The sequence below is a fragment of the Polyergus mexicanus genome, unplaced genomic scaffold (assembly GCF_030449975.1).
Source record: "Polyergus mexicanus isolate NDT 795.1 unplaced genomic scaffold, iyPolMexi1.0 SCAF_17, whole genome shotgun sequence".
NCBI classification, from domain to species: Eukaryota; Metazoa; Arthropoda; class Insecta; order Hymenoptera; family Formicidae; genus Polyergus; species Polyergus mexicanus.
Window position 1 is genome coordinate 450,173 of NW_027223337.1, and position 27,314 is coordinate 477,486.

At 32.9% G+C, this 27,314-nt stretch overlaps 5 protein-coding genes and 1 long non-coding RNA gene across 10 annotated transcripts in view; 3 read left to right on the forward strand and 3 right to left on the reverse strand.

The window, feature by feature from the left end:
• Nucleotides 1-3,711: 3,711 nt before the first annotated feature.
• LOC138940562 (zinc finger matrin-type protein 2) lies at nucleotides 3,712-5,551 on the reverse strand. Of its 2 annotated transcripts, none has more exons than XM_070309548.1 (5): nucleotides 5,397-5,551; nucleotides 4,891-5,111; nucleotides 4,634-4,707; nucleotides 4,405-4,550; nucleotides 3,712-4,313 (listed from the first exon to the last, which is right to left on the reverse strand). In XM_070309548.1, the coding sequence occupies exons 1-5, from the start codon at nucleotides 5,403-5,405 to the stop codon at nucleotides 4,170-4,172; spliced, it is 594 nt and encodes a 197-aa protein (XP_070165649.1). In that variant the 5' UTR covers nucleotides 5,406-5,551; the 3' UTR covers nucleotides 3,712-4,169. The 2 variants fall into 2 exon arrangements, with proteins under 2 accessions (XP_070165649.1, XP_070165650.1); XM_070309549.1 differs by lacking the exon at nucleotides 5,397-5,551 and adding an exon at nucleotides 5,288-5,338.
• Nucleotides 5,552-5,901: 350 nt separating this feature from the next.
• Ugalt (UDP-galactose transporter) lies at nucleotides 5,902-9,334 on the forward strand. Of its 4 annotated transcripts, none has more exons than XM_070309697.1 (7): nucleotides 5,902-5,949; nucleotides 6,123-6,258; nucleotides 6,787-6,876; nucleotides 6,960-7,079; nucleotides 7,178-7,392; nucleotides 7,502-7,944; nucleotides 9,243-9,334. In XM_070309697.1, the coding sequence occupies exons 3-7, from the start codon at nucleotides 6,858-6,860 to the stop codon at nucleotides 9,298-9,300; spliced, it is 855 nt and encodes a 284-aa protein (XP_070165798.1). In that variant the 5' UTR covers nucleotides 5,902-5,949; nucleotides 6,123-6,258; nucleotides 6,787-6,857; the 3' UTR covers nucleotides 9,301-9,334. The 4 variants fall into 4 exon arrangements, with proteins under 4 accessions (XP_070165798.1, XP_070165795.1, XP_070165799.1 ...); XM_070309694.1 differs by lacking the exon at nucleotides 9,243-9,334 and adding an exon at nucleotides 9,139-9,226 and having other exon boundaries at nucleotides 7,502-8,688; XM_070309698.1 differs by lacking the exon at nucleotides 9,243-9,334 and adding an exon at nucleotides 8,045-8,136.
• On the forward strand, nucleotides 9,274-12,266 carry Taldo (transaldolase). Its single transcript, XM_070309693.1, has 6 exons — nucleotides 9,274-9,453; nucleotides 10,714-10,837; nucleotides 10,990-11,229; nucleotides 11,339-11,464; nucleotides 11,534-11,670; nucleotides 11,766-12,266. Exons 1-6 carry the CDS (start codon nucleotides 9,357-9,359, stop codon nucleotides 12,038-12,040), a joined length of 999 nt encoding a protein of 332 aa, XP_070165794.1. The 5' UTR covers nucleotides 9,274-9,356; the 3' UTR covers nucleotides 12,041-12,266.
• Nucleotides 12,267-12,613: 347 nt separating this feature from the next.
• Nucleotides 12,614-27,314, forward strand: part of LOC138940434 (uncharacterized) — a 32,275-nt gene continuing 17,574 nt past the window's right edge. The window contains exon 1 of the long non-coding RNA XR_011448000.1: nucleotides 12,614-12,863. This is a non-coding gene — a long non-coding RNA (uncharacterized lncRNA). The remainder of the gene's footprint in view (nucleotides 12,864-27,314) is intronic.
• Nucleotides 15,012-17,012, reverse strand: Pban (PBAN-type neuropeptides). The gene is made up of 3 exons (XM_070309742.1): nucleotides 16,911-17,012; nucleotides 16,568-16,816; nucleotides 15,012-15,502 (listed from the first exon to the last, which is right to left on the reverse strand). The coding sequence occupies exons 1-3, from the start codon at nucleotides 16,984-16,986 to the stop codon at nucleotides 15,285-15,287; spliced, it is 543 nt and encodes a 180-aa protein (XP_070165843.1). The 5' UTR covers nucleotides 16,987-17,012; the 3' UTR covers nucleotides 15,012-15,284.
• Hand (heart- and neural crest derivatives-expressed protein) lies at nucleotides 22,838-27,277 on the reverse strand. Its single transcript, XM_070309632.1, has 3 exons — nucleotides 26,501-27,277; nucleotides 24,716-25,386; nucleotides 22,838-23,469 (listed from the first exon to the last, which is right to left on the reverse strand). The coding sequence occupies exons 1-3, from the start codon at nucleotides 26,580-26,582 to the stop codon at nucleotides 23,335-23,337; spliced, it is 888 nt and encodes a 295-aa protein (XP_070165733.1). The 5' UTR covers nucleotides 26,583-27,277; the 3' UTR covers nucleotides 22,838-23,334.

Genomic DNA, 27,314 nt, shown 5'->3' on the forward strand with positions numbered 1-27,314 from the left:
GTTACATTTTGACGAGTAAAGATTGAATGATTAATCGCGCCATATCATGAACTTACAGTTTCTCGGAATATTGCTTCATTTAATTATCGTGCCCACATTTGCCACGCAACGCGACCGTTAATTATTTACATATATAAAAACGATGAAAAAAAAAGCAATGTCATCTAGAGATATTTGGTACTCCTATTGAAGCCTAAATGACAGAACATATGGTCAATGTAAAAAATGTGAAATTGCGGCCGCATCCCTAACAATTTTCAGATTGAACTAATTTACGGTAAACATATCCTAATAAATAATTTCTAATACGCAAAGTAATAAATAATAATAATATGCGTGATTCATGCATCTCTTATAATATTAATAAATTATATAATTACGACATTTTTACTACTTTATGTGTCAATCTCATGTAATTTAATTTTATTTAATAGCTTCTGATGATTTATAAAAGATATCCTTTTTAAAATTAACAAATGAGAGATCCAGTTTTCTCTCTCTCTCTCTCTCTCTCTCTTTAAATAATTAATTATTAAAATTTCCATACTAATTTGTGCGAAATAACATCGATAGAAATCAGTCTTAATCGTAAGGCAGATTTATGGCTCGATTGTGCTTCATCCGTATCAAATTATGTGCAAATTTCAATTTACACTTTTCCTCGTGACAATTCACGCGAATCTTCGTCGATCGAATGTGAATGTCGTGAAGCTGAAATTTCTGCCGACAGATTTGTTTCATTTCGGATCATAACTTAAGCGATCCATTCGATCATGCACGAGCGATCACGGACTGTTTCGAAAACAAGAGTTAGAAACAAGAGCTGTGGGCAGACTCCGTATAACAGACAACAACACGGTGCGTGTCCGATCCTTTTCACTTCCGTGGAAAAGAAAAGGGAAAGCGGCCGTTGTGTTTTAGAACAATAAAATATATCATAAGATTTTAGTGCAATATATATTTGAAAAATGGAAGGAATGTATCAGATGTTCCAAATGCTAACAACAATAAGACCCATATTTTCCGCAAGACAGGAAAAATGTCTTGAATTTTGTTAAATGTACAGACTATATTTTCTATCAATCTATATTTTCGGGAGATCAAAATTTTATCTACATTATAACATCTATTTTTTATTAATAAATATTATAATGAAGATGAATAGATAAGATATTAATAAGTAAATCTAATTTTTATATCGTAGAAAAAAATTAATATAATATTTGTGATAAATTTATAAAATTTAATAATTCATATCTCTTTTTTATTAACAGATGACGTTTCGCAAATAGATGTAATTTAATTTATTAATAATCACGTTAAATTTCCTAACGTAAGATATATACTAATTAATTCCTTCCGAATATGTTGCAAATTTGTCGCAGGTGCTTTCTTAAGAATTAATTAAAACATCGTTGTTAAAAGGCGAATGAGATCTTACCCGATGACTTGCCGGGATTGGATTCCTCGATCGGCTGCAAAGTTCGCGACATCGTTGTCTCTCGAGAGTGACGTTTTGTTCTTCAACTTGAAACGGATGCTGCACTACGGTGTTCGCGAATCGTGATCGAAACGCTCGTAAAATCGCCGACAGATGTCCATCAATCCGACGAGTTCCGTGTCAAGACCGATGGACTCGCCTTGGCTGTCTGTCGCATTTTCCGCGAGCGTACATTAGCCGACACTGTTAATCGATTATAATCAGGAGGATAAACGGGAGTCGACGCGGCTAATGTTGGGTAGTAAAATCCGGCTACAGAGAAGAGTATTTTATCGGTAGATTCTTCTTCGAGATTTATTTGAGATTCATCTCATAAAACAGTTACGATTGTAATAATTAATAGAATTATTTCATATTAAAGTATTTGCATAGCGAAATGACGAGAATATTAATTTTTTTCACCTATGATCAATAAAAATGTATATTTTAGTTATTTTTCTTACAAAGAGATAAAAAGGTAAATATTTATTTGAAATATTTCCCTTTTTTTATAGATAATATTTTCGAGAAGTTGACTCCGTCTTCCTTTTTAATAATTACTCCGAATTTTTTTGCATAAGAGAATGATTGTTTTGATTTTCTGCTGAAATTTATTTACAAATCAAGTCTCTTATTTCTAAGTAGACAGTGTTGTTCAGGAATTATCTCGTTCAAATGAATCACAATTCTCGATATACAAAGGCGTCTTTAATGACGTTCAGTTTCTTTCCTAGATAGAAAGCATCCTTCAACAATAAACTTGCTCTTCCTTCCAAAAATTAATTCGACTCTTCTCAGGAGACGTTTATCTTCAATATCTCAAAGTACACGATATTACTCATTGATAATCACTATAAAGGTATCCTCTCGTCAAACAAGCTCTTCTTAGTTCTTTTGTCTCTCCTTCAATTTAAGTAGTTCTTGCTCTTAGGAAACAGCACTCGTCCTATTTTCAAAAATAAATAAATAAATAAATAAATAGGAAAATAAAATAAAATTTTTTTCACTAAATTTGTTTTTGGGCTCTTCTGAAAATGCTTCGTTCGCAGTGTCCGATTTGCAGGAAAGAACTTTCGGCTATCGGAGCCGAAGACGCATGGGGTGTAGACGGACACCCCGGTGGCACGTGCGACGACTCGCGCATCCACGTCACGTGCGAGCGACTGAGACACGGCGCACGCGACTCCGACACGCGCGTCTTCCACGGACTTTCGAATGGCTCACGGCTGTGCTGGCTGTTGCTGCTGCAAGAAAGCACGTCGCATGAGCTACGTCGAGATGTACGTCGGTACCGGGACTGCTTCGGCCGCTGCTCCGGCTCCGGTGTCTGGCCCCCAGAGCGCGGGCCCCGCACTGTAGGAGGAGGTTCCTTTTGATCCTCTGCGAGGTGGGAGACGAAAAGATCTCGCGCGTATCGGTTCTTATCCCTCCTTCATCGTTTGAGAATTTCTTGAGAGAAATGAGAAGGAAGGAATCCGCGGAAGGGAAAGAACCTAGATAATTTTGCCACTTTCGTTATGTAGGATTTGGACTCGCGTAGATTATCTTTACGTTTTCTGCGGGACTGGTAGTTCCGCGCGCGCGACGACGCGTATATTATAATTTTTATTATAATTGTAATTAATACAATCTTAACTTTTTGTATCGAGGAATAGAATTTATACCGTCAACGTCATAATATGTGAAAGAAACAATTCGATTATATAGCTCAATTAATAGAAACACGGTTGTATTCTTTTTTGTCTCTATGATAATATAACAATTATATTATTGAAACATTTCAGAATTAAAACACAAATATCCACTAGAAGGAAACTTTGCTATAGCATTAAAATTTAATGGCATAGGATTGAAACAAGAGAATAGAATGTGCATGAATTGAAGAAGATTAATTCATAAATTTTAAATGAAATATAAAAATTGACTCATTTCATCTTTAAAAAATTGAAATGACGATATTCAGACCAGTACAAATCTTCAAGTACTAATGTTTATGCGATATACAATACAGTATATCATATTCCAGAAGAAACTAGAATTTTTTCGATTATTGTTCATAAGCAAATAATCAATTTTTGATGAAAGAGAATCTAAAAGTTGAAATTAGCCAAAACTATTTCTACTATAGAGAGCATTTTTGACAATTATTGATATATAGTATGTTGTAAATATCGCACAAACATTGATGCTTGAAGGGTCATAGTGATCCAAATATTTTTTCTGTCTCTCACTCAATTTCTCATAAATTTTATTTCTACAATCATGACACACGCACACACACTCTCCTTTGGCAACAATTATACGTAAGATTCTGTGTTTTTGTAATAAAGTTTAGCAGAGATATAGTCATTTTGAGAATATACTTAAATTATTCACATCACACAAATTTGTGCCCAAATAATCTTAATTAATTTTAATTAATCTTAAAAATTACAGTTTAAGCTCATGTGATTTGTTACATTTACATTGGTCGGATTTGTAATTGATAGCTGTTTTTCTCGTCTCGAATAAACACGAAATTCTAGGACAAATGAAAAAAATACGTCGTAAACTCACATTCGTGGATCGCATCCTTAAATTCCAATAACTGGAATTAAAACTGTTCTCCATTTTTCCAACTGTCCACAAATCATATATCGTTCTTTCTTAAAGAATAAACATTCTCTTTCTCAAGTATAGATGAAAAGAGTCACTTCTTTTTCGAACCGAAACCGGAGAATCCCATGATCGCGGCCATTTCATCAGAAGGTCCTGCATCATCCTCTGCCAGTTCCTCGATCTTCCTCTTCTTATCTTTCCGCTTCTCCTTTCTGTATTCTTTGATCTTTTCTTCCTGTGGATAATAGAGAAATAATCTTATTAACAAATTACATAATTACATAGAAAGAGATGACTATCTCAAACACAATTTTGAGCAAACAAACCTCTTCCTTTAATTCCTTTACTCTTTGCTCCAAATCATAATCTTTCTTTTTCTCTTCAAGTTTTTTCTTGTTTTGTGCAAACCTTGCTTTAACCTGGTCCAATGTAGATCGCTCTATTTTCATGGACATACCCAGGTTACGTTGATCTGTAGAAATTAAAAGTTATAAAATTAAACAAGAATTCTAAATTTTAAGTCTATATCATTAATTTATACATATTCAAACTTACGTTTTGTTCCATTAATGTGATCCAAAAAATTGATGGAATCTTTGACAACACAATCGCAGACATTGCAATAGTATCTATAGCCAGAAATACAATAGGGGTTATAATTAATAATGTATCCATAATTGAGGATTGCTTTATAAAAAGACAATAATATTCTATAAAGAATAATTTTGCATATTATTTCTTTATTTGGATCACTTTGATTTATTATATTGCATAATTAGATTTTTATAAGATATTCACGAATTGAATTATACCCTCCAGTTTGTGACGATGGTGTATTTTTATTGATGACAACACTTTTTCCTAGTTTTGATTCGAGATCAACTTTGTAATCTCTCTGTTTTAGCAATTCTCTTTTAACTGCTGGTTGTTTGGGAAGTCCCAACTCTTCCTCCGCGATCTCTTCTTGGAGTCTTTGAAGTGCAATCCTTTCATATTCCTCCCGGTTCCATTTTCTTCGGTGATCATCAGGTCGCTATAAAAAAAAATACATTTTATTTTAGCAAAATATATATTTCTCTTGATAATATACTTTTTATTTAGATTATCATATACATTTCGCGAGGTACGTTACTTCTATCTTTTGCAATGTTTAACAAAATATCTTCACAACTTAGGATCTTAAAATTTAATTAAATGTCAATAACAAACCATGGAGATTAAGAAATTAAGATCTGTGTAAATGAAACGCGTATTAAACGATTGATGTTTAATATTATCTACGATTATCATAATATATTTTAAAAATGTATATAATCACCGTAGACATGATTGCAATATCTTTTTTGCGATTCCACAATCATAAAATATTTATGTAAAATACGTAGATATTATACGTCTCTCTATCTTCGTCTGTTTTCAATTCTCCTGTTCGCCGTCTTCATCTTTTATTCATGCCGTGTATTCCATAACCATTGACTATCATCAACGTACCAAGATATACGACAGTTTCTTGCGTCTTACTACTTATACTCCGTCCAAAGAGAGAATAACCTATCAGAGTATTATCAGAATATCCTATTTTTTAAATTGGCCAATTGGCGACGTGGACAAATAAGTTTTACTCCATCTGATGTATTTAGAAAGAAGATAACATAGACTCTCGCAATCACATAATTTATGCAATTATTAATAGATAAATAATTACATTTTTAGAAATATTTTTTATATTTTTTATGCTATTATGTGCAATATATAATAAAATATATAGGTCATATTCACAAAGTGATATATATATATTTTTAGGACTTTTCATTGCATTTCTGAGATAGATTGCGTGCGATTGGTTCATTCTTTTAAACCCAATGAATGAGGTTAGATAATCATTCAATGTAGAATGTAGATATATTATTGTCATCTTTGTTCAGTTATCGGTCTGATTTATTGTAAATATATAAACATGAAATGCATTAGATATGTAATCTGTTATAATAAAAATACGATAAAATTTATTCCGTTATATTTCGTCATTTAAATTTAATTACAGGTAAATAGAAAGTAACGAGGACACAAGGCTAATCGAGGCCAATCAAAAATGATGTCGATAGGAAATTAACTAGGCATTTTTGAGAAGCACGAATATTCAACGTGTCAGTTCAACGTGTACAAAAATTTCGCAAATGGTGCGCATCCCCTCAACGAATGTTAATTAGTTTTTTATCACTATTTTTTTGCCAGATTTTTATATGTGATCGTTATTTCATTTTTTAACTTGTTTGTTAAAAATCGCCTTTTGCCGATTGTCAAAACACGGTTGTCAATATGTAAAAATAAACATTGTTCAATTGAAAAATAATTATTATCTTTCAATAATTTCTATTTTAATTATTTCTTCACACTAACGTGCATGATGTCTTGAAAATAATATCCTGTATGTGATCCTTGTGGATTAGGAAATACTATGTTATCACATTGCTATATTTCTAGAGACACTTCTGTGTGCTTGATGTATTATTGTTTTTATTACATTTATTTATATTATTAACAATCACTTTCATTCCTTAAAAATAAACAGCTGAAATAATATTTTATATACAGATATATAAATGATATTCTTGCTTTTATTTATGGCAGAATAAAATTGATTACTAGCGATTTAAAGATACAAACATTTCTTTTGAAAAACTTATATTTATTTCTTGTATTTTTAGTAAAAAAATGTAATTTGTGGAAAAATATCTATAAGTTATTTCACGGAAGTTGAAACAAATCTATCATCGACATGAATAAGACTTCTCAAAGTGAGTATATCATTAATATATATATATAGAAATTATGGATAATTCGTATATAAATGAAAGCATTTCAAATATTTATATTATAGAAACTGGACAAACATTGAAGTATGTGAGCTTAATTACTCTCACACTTCAAAATGCTATAGTTGGCCTCAGTATGCGATATTCGCGCACAAGAGCAGGAGATATGTTTCTATCCTCCACTGGTAAATACCCATAATAGAATCAATTCTAAAATATCTTTTTCTGTATAAATAAAAAAAATTTTATTGTATTTACAATAACATTATCATCCCTTTTTTAGCTGTTGTGATGGCAGAAGTAGTTAAATTATTTACTTGTCTGATCTTGGTATACATCGAAGAAGGAAGCTTTGAGAAATTTTATAAAGCGTTACATGTGACAATCATAAAGCAGCCTATTGACACCTTGAAAGTTTGTGTGCCATCTCTCTTGTATATCATACAAAACAATTTACTTTATGTATCTGCATCTAATCTGGATGCAGCTACGTATCAGGTAATGCATATGTCTAAATTAAAACATTTCTATTAAAAAAAAAAAAAAAAAAGAAAAAAACTTTTAAAATGATACAATATATTTAAGATGAATAATATACATTTTACAGGTTACATATCAATTAAAAATTTTGACAACAGCCTTCTTCGCAGTAACGATATTACGTAAATCTCTACGTATCACGCAGTGGGGTGCTCTAGTGTTTTTAGTCATTGGAGTAGTTCTTGTACAACTGGCTCAAAGCGTAAAAACGTCAGCCTTGGGCATCGAACAAAATCACTGGCTAGGTTTCTCCGCTGCTCTGAGCGCGTGCGTTCTGTCCGGCTTCGCGGGAATCTACTTTGAGAAAATTCTCAAAGGCTCTGACATCTCTGTATGGATGCGAAATGTACAATTGAGCGTGCTGTCCATACCGTTCGGCTTGGGCACCTGTTTTCTGCAGGACAATGACATTATACGCAAGCGGGGTTTCTTCTTTGGTTACGATCTGTTTATCTTTTACCTGGTTATCTTGCAAGCAGGTGGTGGATTGATTGTAGCCATGGTGGTTAAGTATGCTGACAACATATTGAAAGGCTTTGCCACATCTTTAGCTATCATCATCTCTTGTATAGCTTCCATTTATCTGTTCGACTTCCATTTATCATTTCAGTTCACTCTAGGTGCGTTTCTCGTAATATGCTCGATTTTCCTTTACGGTCACCAACCCAAAACTGTGTCTGATAAACATACATCTGCTGAAAAAGTCTGACAATAATGAAAATACGAGGGTATTCTCGGTATAACATAAATGGTCGATTTTACGAGTTTTCACAAGAATTCTCATTAACTAACATTAACTTGGTGATATGGAGTTTTAATGATTTATGAAAGATAGAACCAATTTAAAAATTAATGTTGATTGATTTGAACAAAATTAACGAAAAAGAAATTTAAAAGATTTGACGGATACTATTCATATTAAGAGAAAGTAGTATGACAACTTTGGTAATATCTTCAATCTTAAACTGCAATGATATAATTGTTATATTGTATATATGGAAGAATTGACAAGTGGAATCATGTTTTATACTTGATTCTGTTATTTATCTCTCTTGTGATAGTCAAAATAGAGATTTTACACAAATGATGAATATATAGAGAAATTAAACTGAGATTATACATTGTAATAAGTTCGAGTTATTGTAGAATATTGACACTATTAACTATTCACTCACAATGATTATGATTTTATTTTTATATAGCGACAGCTTTGAACACATACAAATATATTCGATTAGAATATATTCATCATAGGTCAGTAAATTACATTTGCACTATGTACTTAAGAATAGATTTTAATAAATACGGTTTATATGAGAATTTTCGTTTTCGTTTTTTTTTTGTTTTTTTTTAAGCTTGCAATTTTTAAAACGCAGTAAGACAATCGTAAGCAAAAATTTATTTTGAACTTTTGAATCTTTTGCAAACACAAAACTTAATTCAATCGAATAATTATGAAGCAAGAATATTTTTGGAATTTTGGAATACAGCAATGCTCCAATGGAACATATAAAATATCTAAGTACATTTAAAATAAAATTAAGAAATTACTTCCCATGAGATTTTGTATTAAGTTCAAAATGTAATTACATGCATATTTTTTTTTTATTCGCTGAAAATTCTACAAATGAATCAAATATCAACATGAAATAATTATAGATATTTTTTATTCTCATATAAATAAATCGATTATTTCAATTGCAGTTGAGTAATCAATTACAATTTTATGTCCGTTTCACGAGTCATATCGTGGCCATCAAAAAATCGCGCCATATCACGCGCGTGCTCGTAAATTTGATTTTATGCAGCCGACAGTTGGCGGGCCTGACACCCAAGTTACGAGGCATACACGAAGCGCTCGTGTGAGAGTGAGACGCGTAACTTTTCATCTCCGTGTATCTGCATAAATACGTACGACGATTATGAGCGAGTCCCAGTCGAAGAAAACAAAGATCATGAGTTCGTTGAGTCAATTGAAGGACCTGACCACAGTGGTCGCTGATACCGGCGATTTTCACGGTAAGATTACGTCGAAATTCGAATTCGTTCAAAGGTGAAGGTTCGACGATAGTTATGCGAGCTAGAGGGTTGAGGAGGGAGGAGAGAGAAAATGTTGCAACGCTTGCACTTTTTTTTTTTTCCGAACGTGTCTCACGTGATTGTTTGAATTATGAAATTTATTTTGCGATCAAAGTTACTTCAATAAGAGAGATTTATCGAAATCTCTTTATTTGCATACATATTCCGATATCGTCAATACGATATCGACGATGGACAAAAGGTATTAAAAAGCGTGAACGGATAATACATATTGAATGATTACGAATTTTCTTTAAGAAATTGATCTCAATTCAAATTTAATTTAATGACTAAACGAGATTTGTTACGCAAATAATAAATTAAACGATATGTTTGCCTACGAAATGTTAAGAAAAGAAACTCGTGCATATCGACGATATATTTAATTTATTTAATATTATCGATAATCGTCCAATGTATCGATATTATATATTGTATATTTATATTTTGTATATTATGTATACCTACTTTATTATTTTATTATATATTTATAATGTCGACGCAGCATAACCGTCGAAAAATTTCCTGCTTTTTTTAACTTAATAATTTATTATCTTGACATTAGCGCTATCGTTAATTTTAATTAGTCAAAATGCGTACGATTTTTATGGTACATTTTCTTTTCACATCATGATTTTGTGGAAAAATAACGTATTAATATACAAATGCGCGCGTACATCGATTGTCAAAAAAATGACAAGCTGTTTTTTTTCTTGCAACTGACAAATTTATGCTTTATAATGAATAATGCGTGCTACATTATGTTGATTACACATTGACAATAATGTATTCGTCTGGATGCGTAAGCTTAATTCACTTCTGTTCACTTCCATGAATTCAAAATTGTCATTCAGCCTTCATGTAGATATACATGAGGGCTCATGGTCGAAAAATCAAACGATGTCGTATAGATTTATCTGTGCGACTGATAAAACCCGTATCAATGCACATACAAAATACCATGATCTTTGCCTTGCTGAGAAACGACCTCTGAGATTACATTCATCATTCTTGTTCTTGATTTCTATCAATCGAATGAAAATATTTGAACAAGCTATTAAATAAATAAATGATAGAAAATGTGGATATAAAAATGGATAATAGTTACAAATTAAAAAATAGAAGAAGAAGAAGGAGAAATAATAAATAATAATATATAGATTAACATCATAAACGGTATTATATTATTATTCGATGCAGCTATGGAGCAATTTAAGCCTACAGACGCAACGACAAATCCGTCGTTGATTCTTGCTGCTGCTAATCAAAAGAAGTATGCTCATTTGATCGAGAAGGCTGCTGAATATGGCAAAAAGTCTAAATCGTAAGTATATGTATATTTGTTGATGTATATAATTTATTTAAATTTCTTATAATTTTTTTATAATGTCATTGAAAATTATATTTAAATAGTTAACATCAATTTATAATTTATGATATTTTAACATTATTTTTAACATAGAGATTTTCTTGCAGTTCTTTGACTGAGCAAGTTGAAGCAGCCCTCGATGTCATATGTGTTTTGTTTGGCAAAGAAATCTTAAATATAATCCCTGGAAGAGTTTCTACAGAAGTGGATGCTAGATTATCATTCAATAAGGAAGCCAGCATTGAGAAGGCGAAAAGATTGATCGCTTTGTATGAGGGACTTGGAGTGAGCAAAGAACGCATTTTGATAAAGCTTGCGTCAACTTGGGAAGGGATTCAAGCGGCAAAGTAAGCAAGAAATAAAATTCAAAGATATATATGCATTTTATATTCAATTAATGAACATGTTCTATTAATAAGTAATGATAATTGTTTTTTTTTTTTTTTTTTTTTTTAGAGAATTGGAGGAAAAATATGGGATTCATTGCAATTTGACATTATTGTTCTCCTTTGCACAAGCTGTCGCTTGCGCAGAAGCTGGAGTCACTCTCATTTCACCATTTGTTGGTAGAATCCTGGATTGGTAAATGTTTCAATCTCTATTAGTTTAGAAATTAATATGAATCAAGAGTAAAAACTGAACAATGTTTAGGTATGTGGCAAATACAGATAAAAAGACATATGAAGCAAAGGAAGATCCAGGTGTTATTTCTGTAACGAAAATTTACAATTATTACAAGAAATTTGGCTACAAGACAGTTGTGATGGGTGCTTCGTTCAGAAACATTGGCAAGTATTAAGATCTATATAATTTTTTGATACATGTAAACTATTTTTTATAGTCGTAGATATATTTTTTAAATTTAATTATCTCGATAATTTAGGTGAAATTAAAGAGCTCGCAGGCTGTGATTTTCTTACTATAAGTCCCAAATTATTGGAGGAATTAGAGGAGAGCAATGAGCCAATTCGTAAAGTTCTGAACGTGGAATCGGCAAAAAAATGCGATCTTCAAAAGATCAGTTTAGATGAGGCTGAATTTAGATGGCTCCTGAACGAGGACCAAATGGCCTCCGACAAATTGTGCGAAGGCATTCGCAAATTTGCCGTTGACGTGCGAAAACTCGAGAAATTGCTGCGAGAAACGATTCAGGGTTAAGACGAATAATGACAGAAAATGACATTTTAACTGTGTACAATAATATAATAATTTACGAGGGCATAATCGAATGTACAAACACATTCCTATTGTTTATATTTGTAAAATAATTAGTTTATGTACTTGAGTACAAAAAAGTGGAAAATAGGAATACGGTGAAATAAATAAGATATATTTTTAGACATATATTGCAGGTGAAATATATGTGTATCTGGAAACTTTTAGAAATATATATATTTGTGATAATTCATAACTAAAAATTATTATTTATTATGTTTTTAAACTCTCTACATTTATACTCTCTATTCTACAATTATTTATCTAATATATATATATATATATTTTTATTGTTTATCATAATTTAAAGTATATTTATTAATGTGTATCCACATTCCTATATGATATAATTACCATGTATATATAATTTGCAGATAATTTTATAATTATTTAATTGAAAATAATATAGTATTTGAAATGAGCGCGATAAAATTATATTTTCGATATTTGCACTCTCGTACAATTGTGTGCGCATGCGCGGCCGCCATGTTTGTTTCGCGTTGAATCGCGTTATAATCGTAGCGTCGAAGTCTGTGCGCGAATTATTCTTATTTTTGTTCGCAAAGAGCAAAATTACGCGTACCAATAATTGTCGGAAACATCGAGTGATCTTTATAACTTGTTAATCAGTAATTAATTAATAGTCATAGTCATCCTTCTTTCGTTATTAGGACGAGTGTACTCGACGTGATGAAGTTAACCTTGCACGATTTCAATGAGAGTTGGCGCCAACGGCGGAGTTCGAAAAGACGTAGAGAGCAGCTCGGTGAGTGTTTATTTATTTTTTATGATTATTTATTTAAATTATTTATTTGTGCTCTGAAAATTGCGAAACCGATATAATTTCGATAAACTGAAAGTGCAATAAGCAGAGAAAAAAATGTAGGTTATATTTATTTGATATTGTAAAGTTTGATGTCTATATAAATAATAAAAATATTTTTGCATAAAAATTTATTCGTATACTACAGTATTTCTGTACGCGATATTAAATACGCTGTAATTATATCGGTTTTTCAATCTCTGATTTGACATTACATTGTTGTTTATTTATATCTACGATGATTTAGTATTTTACCTTGTATACGTACGTCCAAGCATAAATCCCTTTCTTCGAATCTTACTTTGTTACACAGATGTTACCTCATAAATCATATATCCAGTACATCTAGAATATTATTTTGATAAGTTAAATATTTATATAAATATTGAAATAGATTTCGTGTATAAATAATTTTATTCTTTATATTTTATACGATATATCCCCCGTTTTACGTATCGTTTTACGAATCAATTGTTTTGGAAAAAATCAACTTATCAAAAATATATATTAAAATCTATTAGAATAAACGTATTATTCGATTTAGCAATTAATATCCCTCTGACAGATATTTCGCCTTATCAAAAATTTAATGTTACGAATCTTTCATTTGCAACATCGATTTCAACAATCAAGTGCTTAATTAAAATTCTATTGTTATTATGTTTATATGAACGTTAGAAAGAAACAAATTTTATTATACGTATATTTGAATAATGATCCTTATTTATGTGTCACATGCGTATCTTTATCATATTCGTTAAGAATATTTCCTTTGAAGAAAAAAATCATCTTTAAAAAATATTTAAAAAATTCCTACGTAAAGATATTTTTTTTATATTATCCATACACTTGGGTAATGTGTGACGATCATCGTTAATGAAGCTCTCATCGAAAGTATTTTCTGTCACTTTTTACGAGTGATCCTCGATATACATATACGGTTACCGTTGTAAAAGCGAGGATTAGGAGCTAACTAACTTGTATCTGTTTCGCCGGCGTTTTCAAGTTTTACGATTATTACTGTCTTCCATGTTGCCACATGGCTCACCGGTAGTTCCGGTCGAGAAATTACTCGCTGTAGTTCGGCACCCTGCTTCTTCTTTCTTCCACCGTCTTACTTCCTCTGTCTCTCTCTCTCTCTCTCTCGAGAGAGATATCTCAACCCTTCTCGTAGACGCTGAAAATAGCGTCTACGATCCTCCTGTAGAAACTTGCACGGGAATACTCTATTCCATTTCTATTCCTTTTATATAAATTTTCTTTCGCTGGAGAAATCGATTGAGTTGAGAAAAGAAATTTTTCTATATTCACTAGGGTTTTTATTATTTTTTAATTGATAATTACGATATATTATTGTATAATATTTTTATTTTTATTATCATTATTATTATTATTATTATTATTATCATTTTTAGATATTACTTATAATTATTTCTTGTCGAACTTGTTTATAAATTATTAGTTTAATTTGATATAAAAATGTATTTTTAATACATTTCGATAATTCTTCGAATGTGCACAGCAAGCTTTTTATCTATTCTCAACTTACATGCGGATAAAGTTTAAACGCAAGTTTTAAAATAAGTATTATTTTTGCTAATGAGGGAAGATATTTAATTCGAAAAGAAATTTACTTTAAAGCGTTAGCATTTAAAAATAAAAAAATTTAATGATTAATAGATATAATTTACATATTATACATTTTATCCTTTATCTCCATTATGATATAATTATATCGCGAATTTTCAATTTTATTCGCAAAAATGTTCTGTTTAAAAACGCTTTACATTTATTAAAAACTTGGTATGATTTTTTTCTACATGCTTCACATAAAGTTCTTGTGTATTAATTTTATCTTTATATATATGTATATATGTATAAATTTTCTCTTAACAAATTTTGCTTTAAAACAATTAAATGTAAATAATATTTTTATTACAATTCCTTTAATCACAATTTTTTATCATGATAATTATATCATTAGAGATCAAAATATCTCTATGATCTAAATGATAAATATCACGCACAGTAGATGATTATAATAGTACGGATAATTATCTCTTTATTATGTATATTTTCTCGTGTATTATTATTATTATAATTTAATTAAAATAGTAAATTGAGGCAACAGATAATTTAGATAGGATTCTGGAAATATTCAAGGATATATAATAAAGGAACGGCAGCTAATTTCGAAATACAAATAAACGTCAGTATTTTATTTCTTTATATCTTAATGGCATTAATAATTTTGTTTGTCGCTCCGTCGAAATCCTCACAATTGTGTAGACCTACGCAATTGTGAGGTAGGAAATCACTCTTTGCTCGTAATTTTCGGTGATTTAGCTTTTGTCAAGACGCTGCCTATATTTTTCGCGATACGCTGCGCGATTGACGCCCGAGCCTCGGCGACGGTGTCCAGGATACCCGACGTCCTAAACGCTGCACGAATATCGACGGTAACAAACGATCGTTCTCCTCGATCTCATTCCTATCGATCGCATCGCCATAAGAGGATAGTTCCTCGTCCGATCCTCGTCCCAGGCGTGGTATAAATTGCGTCGATTGTCTCTTTTCATTAGCTAGAATTCATTCTTGATGGTCATAATTGTGAGAAAAAGGATCGAGAAGTCTGATAGAATGGCATAGAATTTTGAATTCTGTAGATCGTCGAATTAATATAATTCGCTAAAATGTCGAAAATAAAGGTTTTTTTTTTAAGTATTAAAAAAACTTATTAAGCGTACAACTTTGCTTCCGCCGTTTTCCTATAGATGGCTTTAGCGATAAATAGTGGTCGAAATAAATAGATCATAGACGTCATACAATAAACTTGGGCATCTGTCAACATAATCCCATAGAAACATTAGTCGATTTGTGTCCGCATCATAAAGTTATTCTCGATTGAAAATGTCAGTTTACGAGCCAAATTCTCGTCATTTTCGGGAGGTTTCAATTTTCTGCTTCAATATGAAGAAATCTGCGGCTGAGGCTCATCGAATGCTCTCAAATACTTATGGCGAAGCCGCTATTAGCGAAAGAACGTGTCGCGAGTGGTTTCGACGCTTCAAGAACGGTGATTTTCACGTCGAAGACCGGCATAGCGGTGGAAGAGAGAAGGTTTTCGAAGATGCAGAATTGGAGGCATTACTTAACGAAGATTCGAGTCACAGTCAAAAAGAATTGGCACTATCATTGGGAGTGGACAATACTTTGAATCATAAATGTATAACCAGTTTTTTACAATAAAGCCTCGAATTTCGGAAAAAAACGGCGGAAGCAAAGTTGTACACCTAATAATTTTTCAAACAAAATTATATACATATATGGTATTTTAGAGCTAAAAATTCAAAGTAGAATTTACGGGAGAAAAAATTAGTGAAAAACAAGTTATTACATATAAGAAAATTTGAACGAAACTTATTGAATCTAATAATATTACGCGATCTGAAAATTTTGTTTGCAAAATTATGGACATAATGAATTCAATTATTACGTTTATTGTAAAATGGAAAAATTTTTGGAATCTCGGAGATAATATAAAAATAATGCTTAGATCCGTTAATAACGATTACGAAACAATGTGTAAATTTGATGAGAGTTCAGTCGGTCCCGTCTCGAGAGTCGAGAATGTCGAGAATACTCACCTGGAATCGTGATGACGGTCCAGCGCATCCCAGGTTGATCCAGGGCATTCATTAGCATTTCGATCTTTGGATTGATCTGCTGCCTTTCGTCAGACTTGCGTCGTTTTCCCAATCGCGGACCGAACCACATGCCGCTCGTAATTTCCTGCGCGGTGGTGCGCTTCATACACTTTCCCTCGATACACGAGCCGAAGTCGTTGCTCGGCGATCTGTTATCGTTCGACCCTCCGTTCGGCGTCTCTCTCAGTTCTACGAGCGCGATATCGCGACGATCAGCGAGAAACGAGTCGAGAAACAATCGCGTGCAATAGGTTTAATTATCGTGAGGAGATCGATGTATTACCGTATTCGCCGGATGCGCGAAACGCCAAGCAGAGCAGCAACGCCAGGGCGGAGACGGTGTTCCCGGTGACGATCATCTCGGATCAATCGGCGTTCCACGGGACTATCTGGCCGAGTAATGTCGAGACGAGCGATGGTCCATCGGGTTTTATAGGGATGGTAGACGATAGGGACGCCGACTTTGTTTTTCCATCTCATTGTTCCCTCGCTTCTTTTTCGCACCCCCGAGGCCAATCACGATCGTTGGCGAGAAGCGATTCGTCTCCATTTGAAGCGGGACTGACTGTCCTACATACGCAATGAAGTTCCTGGATGCAGAACACGCGACGCGCATCCTAGAATAACGCACCCACGCTCACAGGGGGTGATTCCTATCCTCGTCTTCGGTGGAAATTTACTGGCGGTTTTCATTAATTTTCTTCGATGAATGGAGACGTGGTATCCAAAATAGAAGCATCTTTCTACGAAAATAAACGGCTTTTATTCTAACTTACCGATCAATTTCATTATTATACAAAATAATTGTAATTTTTCTAAATTTGTCTCTCTCTCTCTCTCTCTCTCTCTCTCTATCGCTACATGGAACGAATTTTGTTAAATATTCGATTGCGATTGATAGAAGAGAAAAGAGCTAGATTAATTTTTTGTATATATTTTTCAATTATATAAATATATATATATACATAATTTTTTTAAATAAAAATATTTATATATTTATATAATATCTAGTATATTTTTTATTTCATAAATTATATAAAAACTTGCATACTTCCATTTCTATTACATACTTGAATCGTTTTAACACATTATATAGCTTCTAATGAAGATAGCTTCCGATAGTTTAGACTATATGCAATATTATTTCGCATTATTTCATAAGATTGTTTACAATATAAATTATCGCATACACTTCTTGTATATAATAGATTGCATAATTGTATATCCAAAATTTTTTGTATATTTTGAAAAACTATATAGCGTGGTCATATATGTGTATCTTATCTTATCCGATCAAAATAATGTTGTTTGAAGATAAACTTAGAAATTTTCATTATAGTTTACGCAAATTTAATTGAAATATCTTGCCCATTTATTTCACAGATTTACGACAATGAATCGATCGTAAGCTTCACCATACTTTCATTTAACAAATTCTGTTTTTCTCGCGTGTATTTTTTTTATAAGCCCACGCTGCGTAATAAATGATCGCGGCCGCCTGGCGTTCGATTGAATGAACGATTAGTCTTGGATTTAACTTGTCGATCGCCGGCTTAATTCAGGGATCAATGAGTTCACATTCTTCGCACTCTCTTTCCTTTATATAAAAGCATTGTATTGACCGAGCGAAGTCGGCATTACTGTACGATCGCGTCGTGCCTTCGCAAAGGGGATATTAAAATCCACGCAAGTGCGGAGACATCTACATATTCATTAATATATTATTAACTTCAATGAATCATTAACATAGCTTGTGCTTGTTATTAAAAAAACGCGTGCGAATAAAAAAGTGAAATTCGAGAAGCTTGACTTAATTACGTGTCATCTTATGTATACGAATTAAACTTCAATTCTTTATAACCCAAATATGTTTATTTCATCGCTATACTTTTGAAATTTTTATTAGTGAGATTATTATAATCGCTATCAATTATTTATTGAAGTAAATTATGTAAAAATGTATCTAGTTTAAAAATTATTAAATAATATAATTTATCAATTTACGCAGGATTATCAAAGCGAAACAGATATTTATAATTATAATTGTAATATGAGATGTCTCTTAATTCTTTAAGCTTATTCATATTATTGAGATACTTTATTTATATTATAATCTATTCAGATAATATGGATATATCTTTTCACATTTCTTTATTATAAATATTATATTTTATAATAATTACCAAGATATGACGAAATATATCCTATGATGTATCGCGAAAAATCAATACCTTGTCTTTATAAATTATCAAATCGGGTGCACAAATTAATCGAGGACTTATAAACCCCCGCTGCTATTGTATACGTGTTTTTTTAGAGACACTAACACACACATACGTATGTATAATGAGTACATCTTATTTGAGGCGCGCAATTAGGGGGCGGCTTCACATATGGATGTCGTGGTTTTTCAGTGACATTTAAGTGGGCGAATCGCGCATTCGTTCTATACGCGGACTACGTACGCTTCGCTATTTTTTCGATACTTGCCAAAGCAAACAAACGTTCGCTTCATACTTTTTTATCCCGACGCGTATTTGGTAGACGCACGACGTAAAAGTACTTGCATCTGCCGAACCGAATACGCGCCACGGAAATCTTCCCACGTGACGATATTTTTCGACTCGATTCCTCCGATTAATATCGCAAGACTTTATCCCCCGTTTCGTAAGTGACAATTCAATTCAATCGTATCGATAGATTAGCATTATTCAGCGAATAAATCTACAGTAGTGATTCGATATGATATTCGAGAGATGATTTTTTAAATATATTTTTCATATATTGAACTGAGAGATTTAATTGAGATATATTAGAAAACAAATCAAAACAAATGACATTGCCGGAATTATTACTATTGAGATCTATTGGAAAATATTAATATTGTCAATTGTTTCGATAAAATGGCGTTTTCAACAGATTGTCATAGACGATCACGAGGGACGATAAGTTGATTCGATCGTAACGTACGCGAAAAGTGAGATAAATCTTCACGTGATTTATCATTCTAGGGGATACCTTCGCATCTGGTCAAATCTAATTACTACGCGTACTTTTCTAGTGGTTCGCAGTGACCATTGTTTTCATATTATCTGTTCGTTACTAACCGTTACTTCGAACTAACGATCCATCATTCGCATGAACAAGAGCGTGCTTAGAATTTTCTCCATTGACGAAGATTAATGCTCTTGTCAAATTTCACAAGATTTCTATTTCAATATATTTTTCAATTGTTTTGTAATAATTATTAATTAATTTTACGATTTCATGTGAACAATAACGTTTCAAAATCACCATCCTTTAGATTATTACCCGTATTCATAGTCCTTCCTTATTTTAAGGACGGAGGAAGCCTCCATGAAGGATTCCTTGAATCTGCAAGGCCACCTTGTTTCATAGATGGACCTCGAGTCTCCCTTTCAGAAGGAAGGAATATTTTAGGGATTTTTAGCGACCGACTGGAGGCAGTAACGTTTTATGCTGCCTGCAACTAATTTCATATAATACATATGAAAACTTTTTCGTATCTTCAAAAAATTCCACGGGATTTTCCCAATCGCGAATGTATCTTTTCGGAATCCGCCACAGAATCCGATTCTCTGGATTTTCGTCTTCAAATCCATCGTCAGAATCATTTAAAAATTCATTGTCCATTATCCCTTTTTCCTTTATACACTTTCACTTTTTGGAGATTATATTTGGTTATATTCTGCGTATCGTCTGCTAAAAAGGTCGCATCCACTCCTCAAGGAAGCTCGTGACCTTCCTTGAGATAAGGGAGCCAATAAGATTCCTTGTTCGGTGAAGGAAAGTTCATGAAACGTGGAACGAGGAACAAGGAATCCTTATTCCTGAAGGACGGACTATGAATACGGGTATAAATCTCGCAATTATTTTCAACAGAAAGACTTACTTTTCTATATAAATCAATTAAAAAATATTAAATATAACCACCCCACCCCGCTCCCCTTTATCCATTCTTTCTAGTGGTGGCTCAAGACGCTATTTATTGTATTCTTTTGCGAGCGAAAAAAAAAACCGAAAATAGGCACGCGCTGTGCCGGATAGGTGCGAAAGAGGGCGGAGAGGGTAAATCGGCATCGCTTTGTAAACTCCTGTCCTGACGAAGGCCAGAACATCTCCCGCGGTCGACGGTGGACGATATAAACACTATCGCGGTACCGCAAGAACTTTTGGCTATTCTCGGTAGCCGGGAGAGGAGAGATTGTTCCCTCGCACGTGAAAACGAATCCGATCTAAAATGCCCGTTGCATTATAACTATATAATTATAGCTTAAATTTATTTTCGGTATTCGTGTTTCACAAATTTCAAGCTATTCAATACATTGAATCACGTGTAATATTATAATGGCATGTTGCAATGCGAGATATATATTCATAAGTTTTATGAACATTATCAGAGACAAATCACTGACATTATTACATTTTTGATAAAAATGTAATATAATCGAAAATAAAATAAAATTAAAATAAAATTAAACAATTTGATCCAACGCGTACAATGAACGATCGTGATAATGTATTGGAACGTATACGCTGCCGATGATCATTCGACTTGACGCCTAAAGTGTATGTGTGTATGACGATTTAATAACTGTACGTAGAAAAAGAGTTGTAGGCTCGAATAACAAAATACGAGATCTCGTCAGTGTGAGAGGAGCCGGTTGAAATGTTTACGTCGAGGCAATCTAAGTCTCACGGACGTGCACGCTCGCGCGTAATGTAGTGCCACTCGTTGCGATAAACAAACGGCTCGTCAATCGCCTCGGTAATATCGATCCTGGACTTTGCGATCATTCGCGTACAATACACAAAATCGACAATGTCGTCTTCGGTTGATACGTCAATCGTTGTTTGGCTGCGATGGGACATCGATGGACCGACGCCATCGAAGACAATTGCAAATATTTAGTCTCGCGCGAATCGAAGTTCCTGGTAGCGAGAGTAAAAATTGTAATTATGTTAATTGAATTATTATTATTTTTTTTTTATATAAAGATTGATTGATCGCGATTATTCAGTTTAGCGATAAAAATTTTGCTAAAATTCAAATTTAATTGCATTAATGACGATTACGATTATTTCAGTTGGTATTATCGCATAGGATTCATTACTTTTCTTGTTCGCGAAGAAAAATTTTCATGATTAACTGATGTTTGAAAAGCTGTAGGTTTTAATGTTTACAAAGAAATCACATAATTTGTGAATAGTTTTTCTAAAAATCAAATAATTCTAGAGTTATTTTTAATATAAAATATCGCGCGAAATAAAGATGGTAAATAATAAATTCAAAGATTGGTGGAAACGAGCGAGAGAGATGGATGTTGATTAATTAGATTCTAAGATTATTATACCAAAATGTAAGAGAGTTTTTTTCCTCATATATTGCCTGCATGTAGAGTATTAGATACGCTACTATGGGATCAAGTACTGGCGCCAGGGTATCCACGAAATTCGAAACCAACCGCTCTTACACAATGAGTTATCCGTCTATAATAAGTCAGCTAAGTAGATGGAAAAGATAGAGAAAGAGAATTTCTCACGGCTTTCTTTTTCGAATGAAATTTTATATATATGTAAACTAGGGAAATATACGAAAAACGATATATAAAAATGGCTTTACGAATAACTTTAATTAAATCGAGAAGAAAAGTATTTGTGTAATAGACACAAGATTAATATTGCGAATAAAAAAATATTTAATTTTCTCTTAAGATAATACGACAATACACAAAGAATATAAAAATGGTGAAAAATATTTTTTTGCCAGCATTTATATTGTTAATCTGAATTTCTCTTTTTCATTATATTACATAATGTAAAAGAGTATAACTTATTATATCAAAAATATAACGACACAATGTATGAAATATAAAAATATTATGCAAAAAGTGATTATATATTTGTATTAACATTGCATTCATTTTTTTAATTAGCAATTTCTATTAAGCATAATTATTTATCTCAATGCGCAATTAAGTAAGATTCAATAACGTTTTTTGTTTTTTTTTGGGCATAAAAGTTCAAAGTATAAGAAAAATGTAGATTCTTAAAATAATTTGTAAAAAGGATTTGTAAAAAAAAAAAGAAATAAGGCATCGCGCTTCGTTATGATACATTGTTTATTGCTAGCGATTAACTTTATACATTTCTCATGATATTTTATATACAAAACTTTACACACAGAGATTCTTAAATCTGAACGACGCGCATTTTTACACGAAAATTATGATTTTATTGATTACAACTCAATCACGAAGTTTATATATAAAATAATATTCTTTGGTTCAAAATATAGACATCGATCGCTACAGGAGGAACAAAATTCTATGTACATACGCGCAACGATTATGAACGCGCTATATACATAACGATTCTACTAATTTTTTTATCCAATAATCATAATAGATTTTGCTAAATTGCAATTGCTTAATTTCTTTTTATTTGAAATTTTATAAACGAATGCTTTGTTTATATAAAGTATTATTTCATCCAGGACGTTAGTAAGTCATGGTAATTTCGTATTTCCGAGAGACACCCGAAAGACGCGCATCAGTCGTTAAATCGTAACTGATATTTTTTTTTTCCGGCGGTAAAAAGCGTCAAGCGCAAAAAGTAACGCTCGTTTTGAACGATATTTCGCGAATATCGCAGATATGTTTTGACAGGAGTGTCTTCGGTGTATTTTATTGCATCTGGTTGGTCGGTGATTCTTGCTTTAATTCGAGGGCCCACATATGCTGCGGCCAACCCGTTCGTCCTTTGCTCTTCGTCGGTTCCTCGTGGCCGAGATTCGGGATAGATTGCAAACACGATTCATTCTATAACGAAACAAAAATACTCGATGACAAATGTCTTGAATGAAAAATTAATCTTGTCTCTGCAGATTAATACAAATGTCATGCCTAAAATCTGATGCTTCTTTCACATTGTCTTTAATGTCAGACCCGAAACTAAAATAGAGATAGAGTTTCAATAATTGTCCGACGAATTGTTCTAAGAAGCGAAGGACATCGATTATCGATCACGACTGAAAATTATAGTGATCTTTATTGAGGGAAGAAAAGTTCACGTGGGCGGTAAACGATCGCACAGAATTAAGAGGACCGCAAAATATAGGTTTGAGGAAAACAAATTGTTTCCGAAGTTCAGAATTAGTAAAGACCGATCGGGAAATCGTTGGAAAATCAATGAACGTTCCTTTAGAATTTCCTTTGTTTCCTTTTACGCTTTCGACCAAATCACCCAAAGGCGATGAATTTTCGATGAAAATTCAGAAATCCATCATTATCGCGATAAAAACTAGACAATTTCATTTCATTCTCTGTGCAATTAAAATATTAAAATTAATATTAATTATAATTAAATAATTATATAAAATTTTAAAGGCGAATTACAATTTTTAATCGCAATATCTTGATGATTTAATCGGATTTTTTTCTCGTATCACATTATATTAATTTATATTTTTTAATCGCACAAGTCGATATAATGAATATCAACAAAATGTGTTTTTCTGTGATCTTTGTTTTTGTCAAACTTAATAATGATCGTGTGAAAATTCGATGTGATACATTTTTAACAAATCTCTCGAAGCACGTTGATGACTTTAAAGTCGAGTTCTCAGGCCGACATACGTCGGGCAATTAAAGAGGCGAATGTTTACATTGAGACGACGCTCACAAAAGCGTTCTGAAAGATTTAGGAAAGTTCGTCCACGGAGAATAGAATAATTCATTCTGAAAAACTTTCGTTCCGCGACCGAAAATTGTCCGCGCGCCGTTTCGAGTAGCTCTCTCGAACTTCTTCGACATTTTTTTTTTTTTTTTTTTTCCCCAGAAAGAAGAAAAATCTCACGAATAGATTAGATGAAAAAAAAAAATGTTAATATTATTTTATCCCGATGCGTATATCATTCAAAAGAATTATTAGCACTAATCTTTGTCGATTATAAACTACATTATATATTTGACATTTAGAAACAGATTATTTTCCCCTATCGCTTTATATAACATTGATAGATATTAGTAAACTGTAATCGTTACTAAAGATATCGTAACGTCTCACCTGATTGGGTTGAGTCGTTTTATTTCTCCTGCCGTTGGAGAGAATCTCTGCGCGGAAGGTCTGCGGTTCCTCTCCCTCGTCGCTCTCCAAAACCGCCATCAGGTATCCGATGTAAGACGCCGCTAGCCTCAAGGTCTTTATCTTGGATAATTTCGTGTCCGCTGGGACGTTGGGGATGCAGTCCCTCAGATCGGAAAAGGCGTTGTTTATGCTCTGCGTGCGACGGCGCTCTTTTTTGTTCGCGGTGTTTCGTCTTTTCGGTCTGGGGGCTGGCACGCCGCTCTCGCGAACGCCCTGATGAAGGTGTTGCTGAAGGGTACCAACCACCCCGCTGACAATCTGCTGACTAATCTGGGCGCCCGCGAACTCGTGCTCGCGTCGGTGACCGGGTTGATGATGATGATGATGGTGCAGGTGATGGTGATGATGGTGAGGCGACGTTTCCTGTTGCCCCTGGGGATACGGCAGAGTAGCGTAATGCTGGCCGGCCGTCGGGTGTACGTATTGCTGCAACGGCGAGTAGCTCGTCTCCTGGATGCCGATCTCCTCGATGAGAGGTGGCGTCGACGCGGTAGAGCTACCTGCCCCCGAGCTATTGCCCGAGGTGCCGGAATCTGCGCCTCCCCAGTACGCCGATTGACTATCGGCGTCGGGAACCGAGCCGAGGGGCCCTGTGTAAAAATCACAGATTTCGCGTTTTTATGCGATTGCTAGATGCATCGGTGGAAGTAATCTTTAGATGATTCGTCCACAAGATACCGAAAATGATTCGCGACGACTATAATTTGGCTAAGAGTTTGAATGGAAAAACGTTTCTCCTCAGTTTTATAATTTTCAAAGTAGAGATAGTAATTTTTTTTAGAATTGATAATTTCCGGAAACCCTCAACAGAGGATAACCAAGCACGAGAATGTGCAAAGAAACATGATCTGTTCAACCTTAAAGAATTGATCAATTTCTCAGCTACATTATTCTATGATGTTTCTTTAAGTAATAAAACTTAAATCTCAGTTTTCTTGGAGATTATTAGTAAAAATTTTCCTCCAACAATTAATTAATTAATTTTGTTACTGGCCATTCTTTTCGTTAAAAGCTATTAGTTCAATCTCCTACGCTTTTTTCATTATTAAGTGTCCGTAACATCGGTGCTAGGAATTAATTAAAAAAAAAAAAAAAAAAATGATAAGAGTAGCGACAATAAAATCAACCGCTTGCATGAAAATTGGAAAATCGAATTTTATCATTACAAAATTTTTCCATCCTTGATTTTATGTAAAATAGATTATTTCATTAGAAATAATCGTCTATGGAAATTAATATTTTTCAATGCACATTCTACGGCGATACATGATATAAATTCATATATTACAACGGATATAAAAAATAATATTCTAAATTCTAATTTGAGAGATTAAATTTTATTTTACAAATTTGCAAACGCGCAAGATTATCCAAGATTATAATCATCGATATATCTTTTATTTAATATTCGTATAATAATATAATCTATGGATGTCATTCATTATCTATTGTATATTACATATATATATATATAATATATTATATATAATATAAATTATATTCTCTTAAATAATAATCCCTTAATCCCTTTAACGGAAAGACCTCTGTCTTCCGAGGATAGTTTGAGAAGTACATTACAATTTTATATAATTTGCAATTTTGCGAATCAATGATATTCCCGAAAAAAATACTTTGTCAAATATCTAAATTAATTTTTTTAAATAATCAGTATTGTGTCAATATTAAGATTATATATGCGCTTACCGTAAGGAAGCTGAGTGACATAATTATATGGCTGATGCCATTGCGGATAGTACTCTGTCTGCGCCTCGTATCCACCAAGCATGATGCCTAGTATTATCACTGTCAGGTATTTTCAATTCACTAACTTCACAAAATGTATATGTGTATGTGTGTGTGTTCACTTTGAATTTGCAATTTATAAAACCTATTATTATATCTTGTTGTAGATCTCGATCACAAAAGTCTCTTCAATTTTCATCAAACAAACGAAAATTATTGTCCCCAATTATTCGATTATTTTATTTATTTTTTATTCCTATATTTCTCGAATACGAAGATCTTCAATTTCTATTTAAATGTCGTCGGAATTAAACTTATTGCCGATTATCATATTTTATGATATATTTTTTCATACTAATTATTTTTTTTATTCTCTCTCTCTCTCTCTCTTTCTTTTGTGATTATTGTATTTTACAATATCTCTCTCGCGATATTTGCTTGGCTTTTACCGGGATTTTCATTCCGGAGACTTATCGATTGATATGTATTTTTTTTTATCTATTCTCTTCGACTATCAGATTCGTTTTTTATTTCTCGATCGCGATCTCTTCATCAACTTGCATCCAAATGTCGTCTCGCGAATCTCCAGCGCGAACTGTCACCCTCGGACGACTCCGATGTTGTCGAATGACGCGATGTGGTTTCGAACGTGTAGCCGAAATGACACTAAGAAAACGGGATTTGGTGCGGTACCGATCTGTTTCCCGGTGCGGAATCCCCGGCTGCGTTCGCCGCTTCGTCGTCGGTGGTAGTAGAAGCGAGTTACGAGTGGGTG

Coding starts and splice junctions, on each gene's coding strand:
- Pban (XM_070309742.1), bottom strand. CDS start 16,986: ATGATCGTCACCGGGAACACCGTCTCCGCCCTGGCGTTGCTGCTCTGC. Junction 16,817..16,910: donor TCGCGCATCCGGCGAATACG/GTAATACATCGA, acceptor TCGCGCTCGTAG/AACTGAGAGAGACGCCGAAC. Junction 15,503..16,567: donor GACCGTCATCACGATTCCAG/GTGAGTATTCTC, acceptor AATGAATTCTAG/CTAATGAAAAGAGACAATCG.
- Hand (XM_070309632.1), bottom strand. CDS start 26,582: ATGCTTGGTGGATACGAGGCGCAGACAGAGTACTATCCGCAATGGCAT. Junction 25,387..26,500: donor TGTCACTCAGCTTCCTTACG/GTAAGCGCATAT, acceptor ATTTTTACACAG/GGCCCCTCGGCTCGGTTCCC. Junction 23,470..24,715: donor AAACGACTCAACCCAATCAG/GTGAGACGTTAC, acceptor GTTTCGTTATAG/AATGAATCGTGTTTGCAATC.
- LOC138940562 (XM_070309548.1), bottom strand. Junction 4,551..4,633: donor TCACATTAATGGAACAAAAC/GTAAGTTTGAAT, acceptor TAATTTCTACAG/ATCAACGTAACCTGGGTATG. Junction 4,314..4,404: donor TAAAGGAATTAAAGGAAGAG/GTTTGTTTGCTC, acceptor TATTATCCACAG/GAAGAAAAGATCAAAGAATA.
- Taldo (XM_070309693.1), top strand. CDS start 9,357: ATGAGCGAGTCCCAGTCGAAGAAAACAAAGATCATGAGTTCGTTGAGT. Junction 10,838..10,989: donor TATGGCAAAAAGTCTAAATC/GTAAGTATATGT, acceptor ATTTTCTTGCAG/TTCTTTGACTGAGCAAGTTG. Junction 11,671..11,765: donor TGCTTCGTTCAGAAACATTG/GCAAGTATTAAG, acceptor TCGATAATTTAG/GTGAAATTAAAGAGCTCGCA.
- Ugalt (XM_070309694.1), top strand. Junction 7,080..7,177: donor TATGTTTCTATCCTCCACTG/GTAAATACCCAT, acceptor TCCCTTTTTTAG/CTGTTGTGATGGCAGAAGTA. Junction 7,393..7,501: donor TGGATGCAGCTACGTATCAG/GTAATGCATATG, acceptor TACATTTTACAG/GTTACATATCAATTAAAAAT.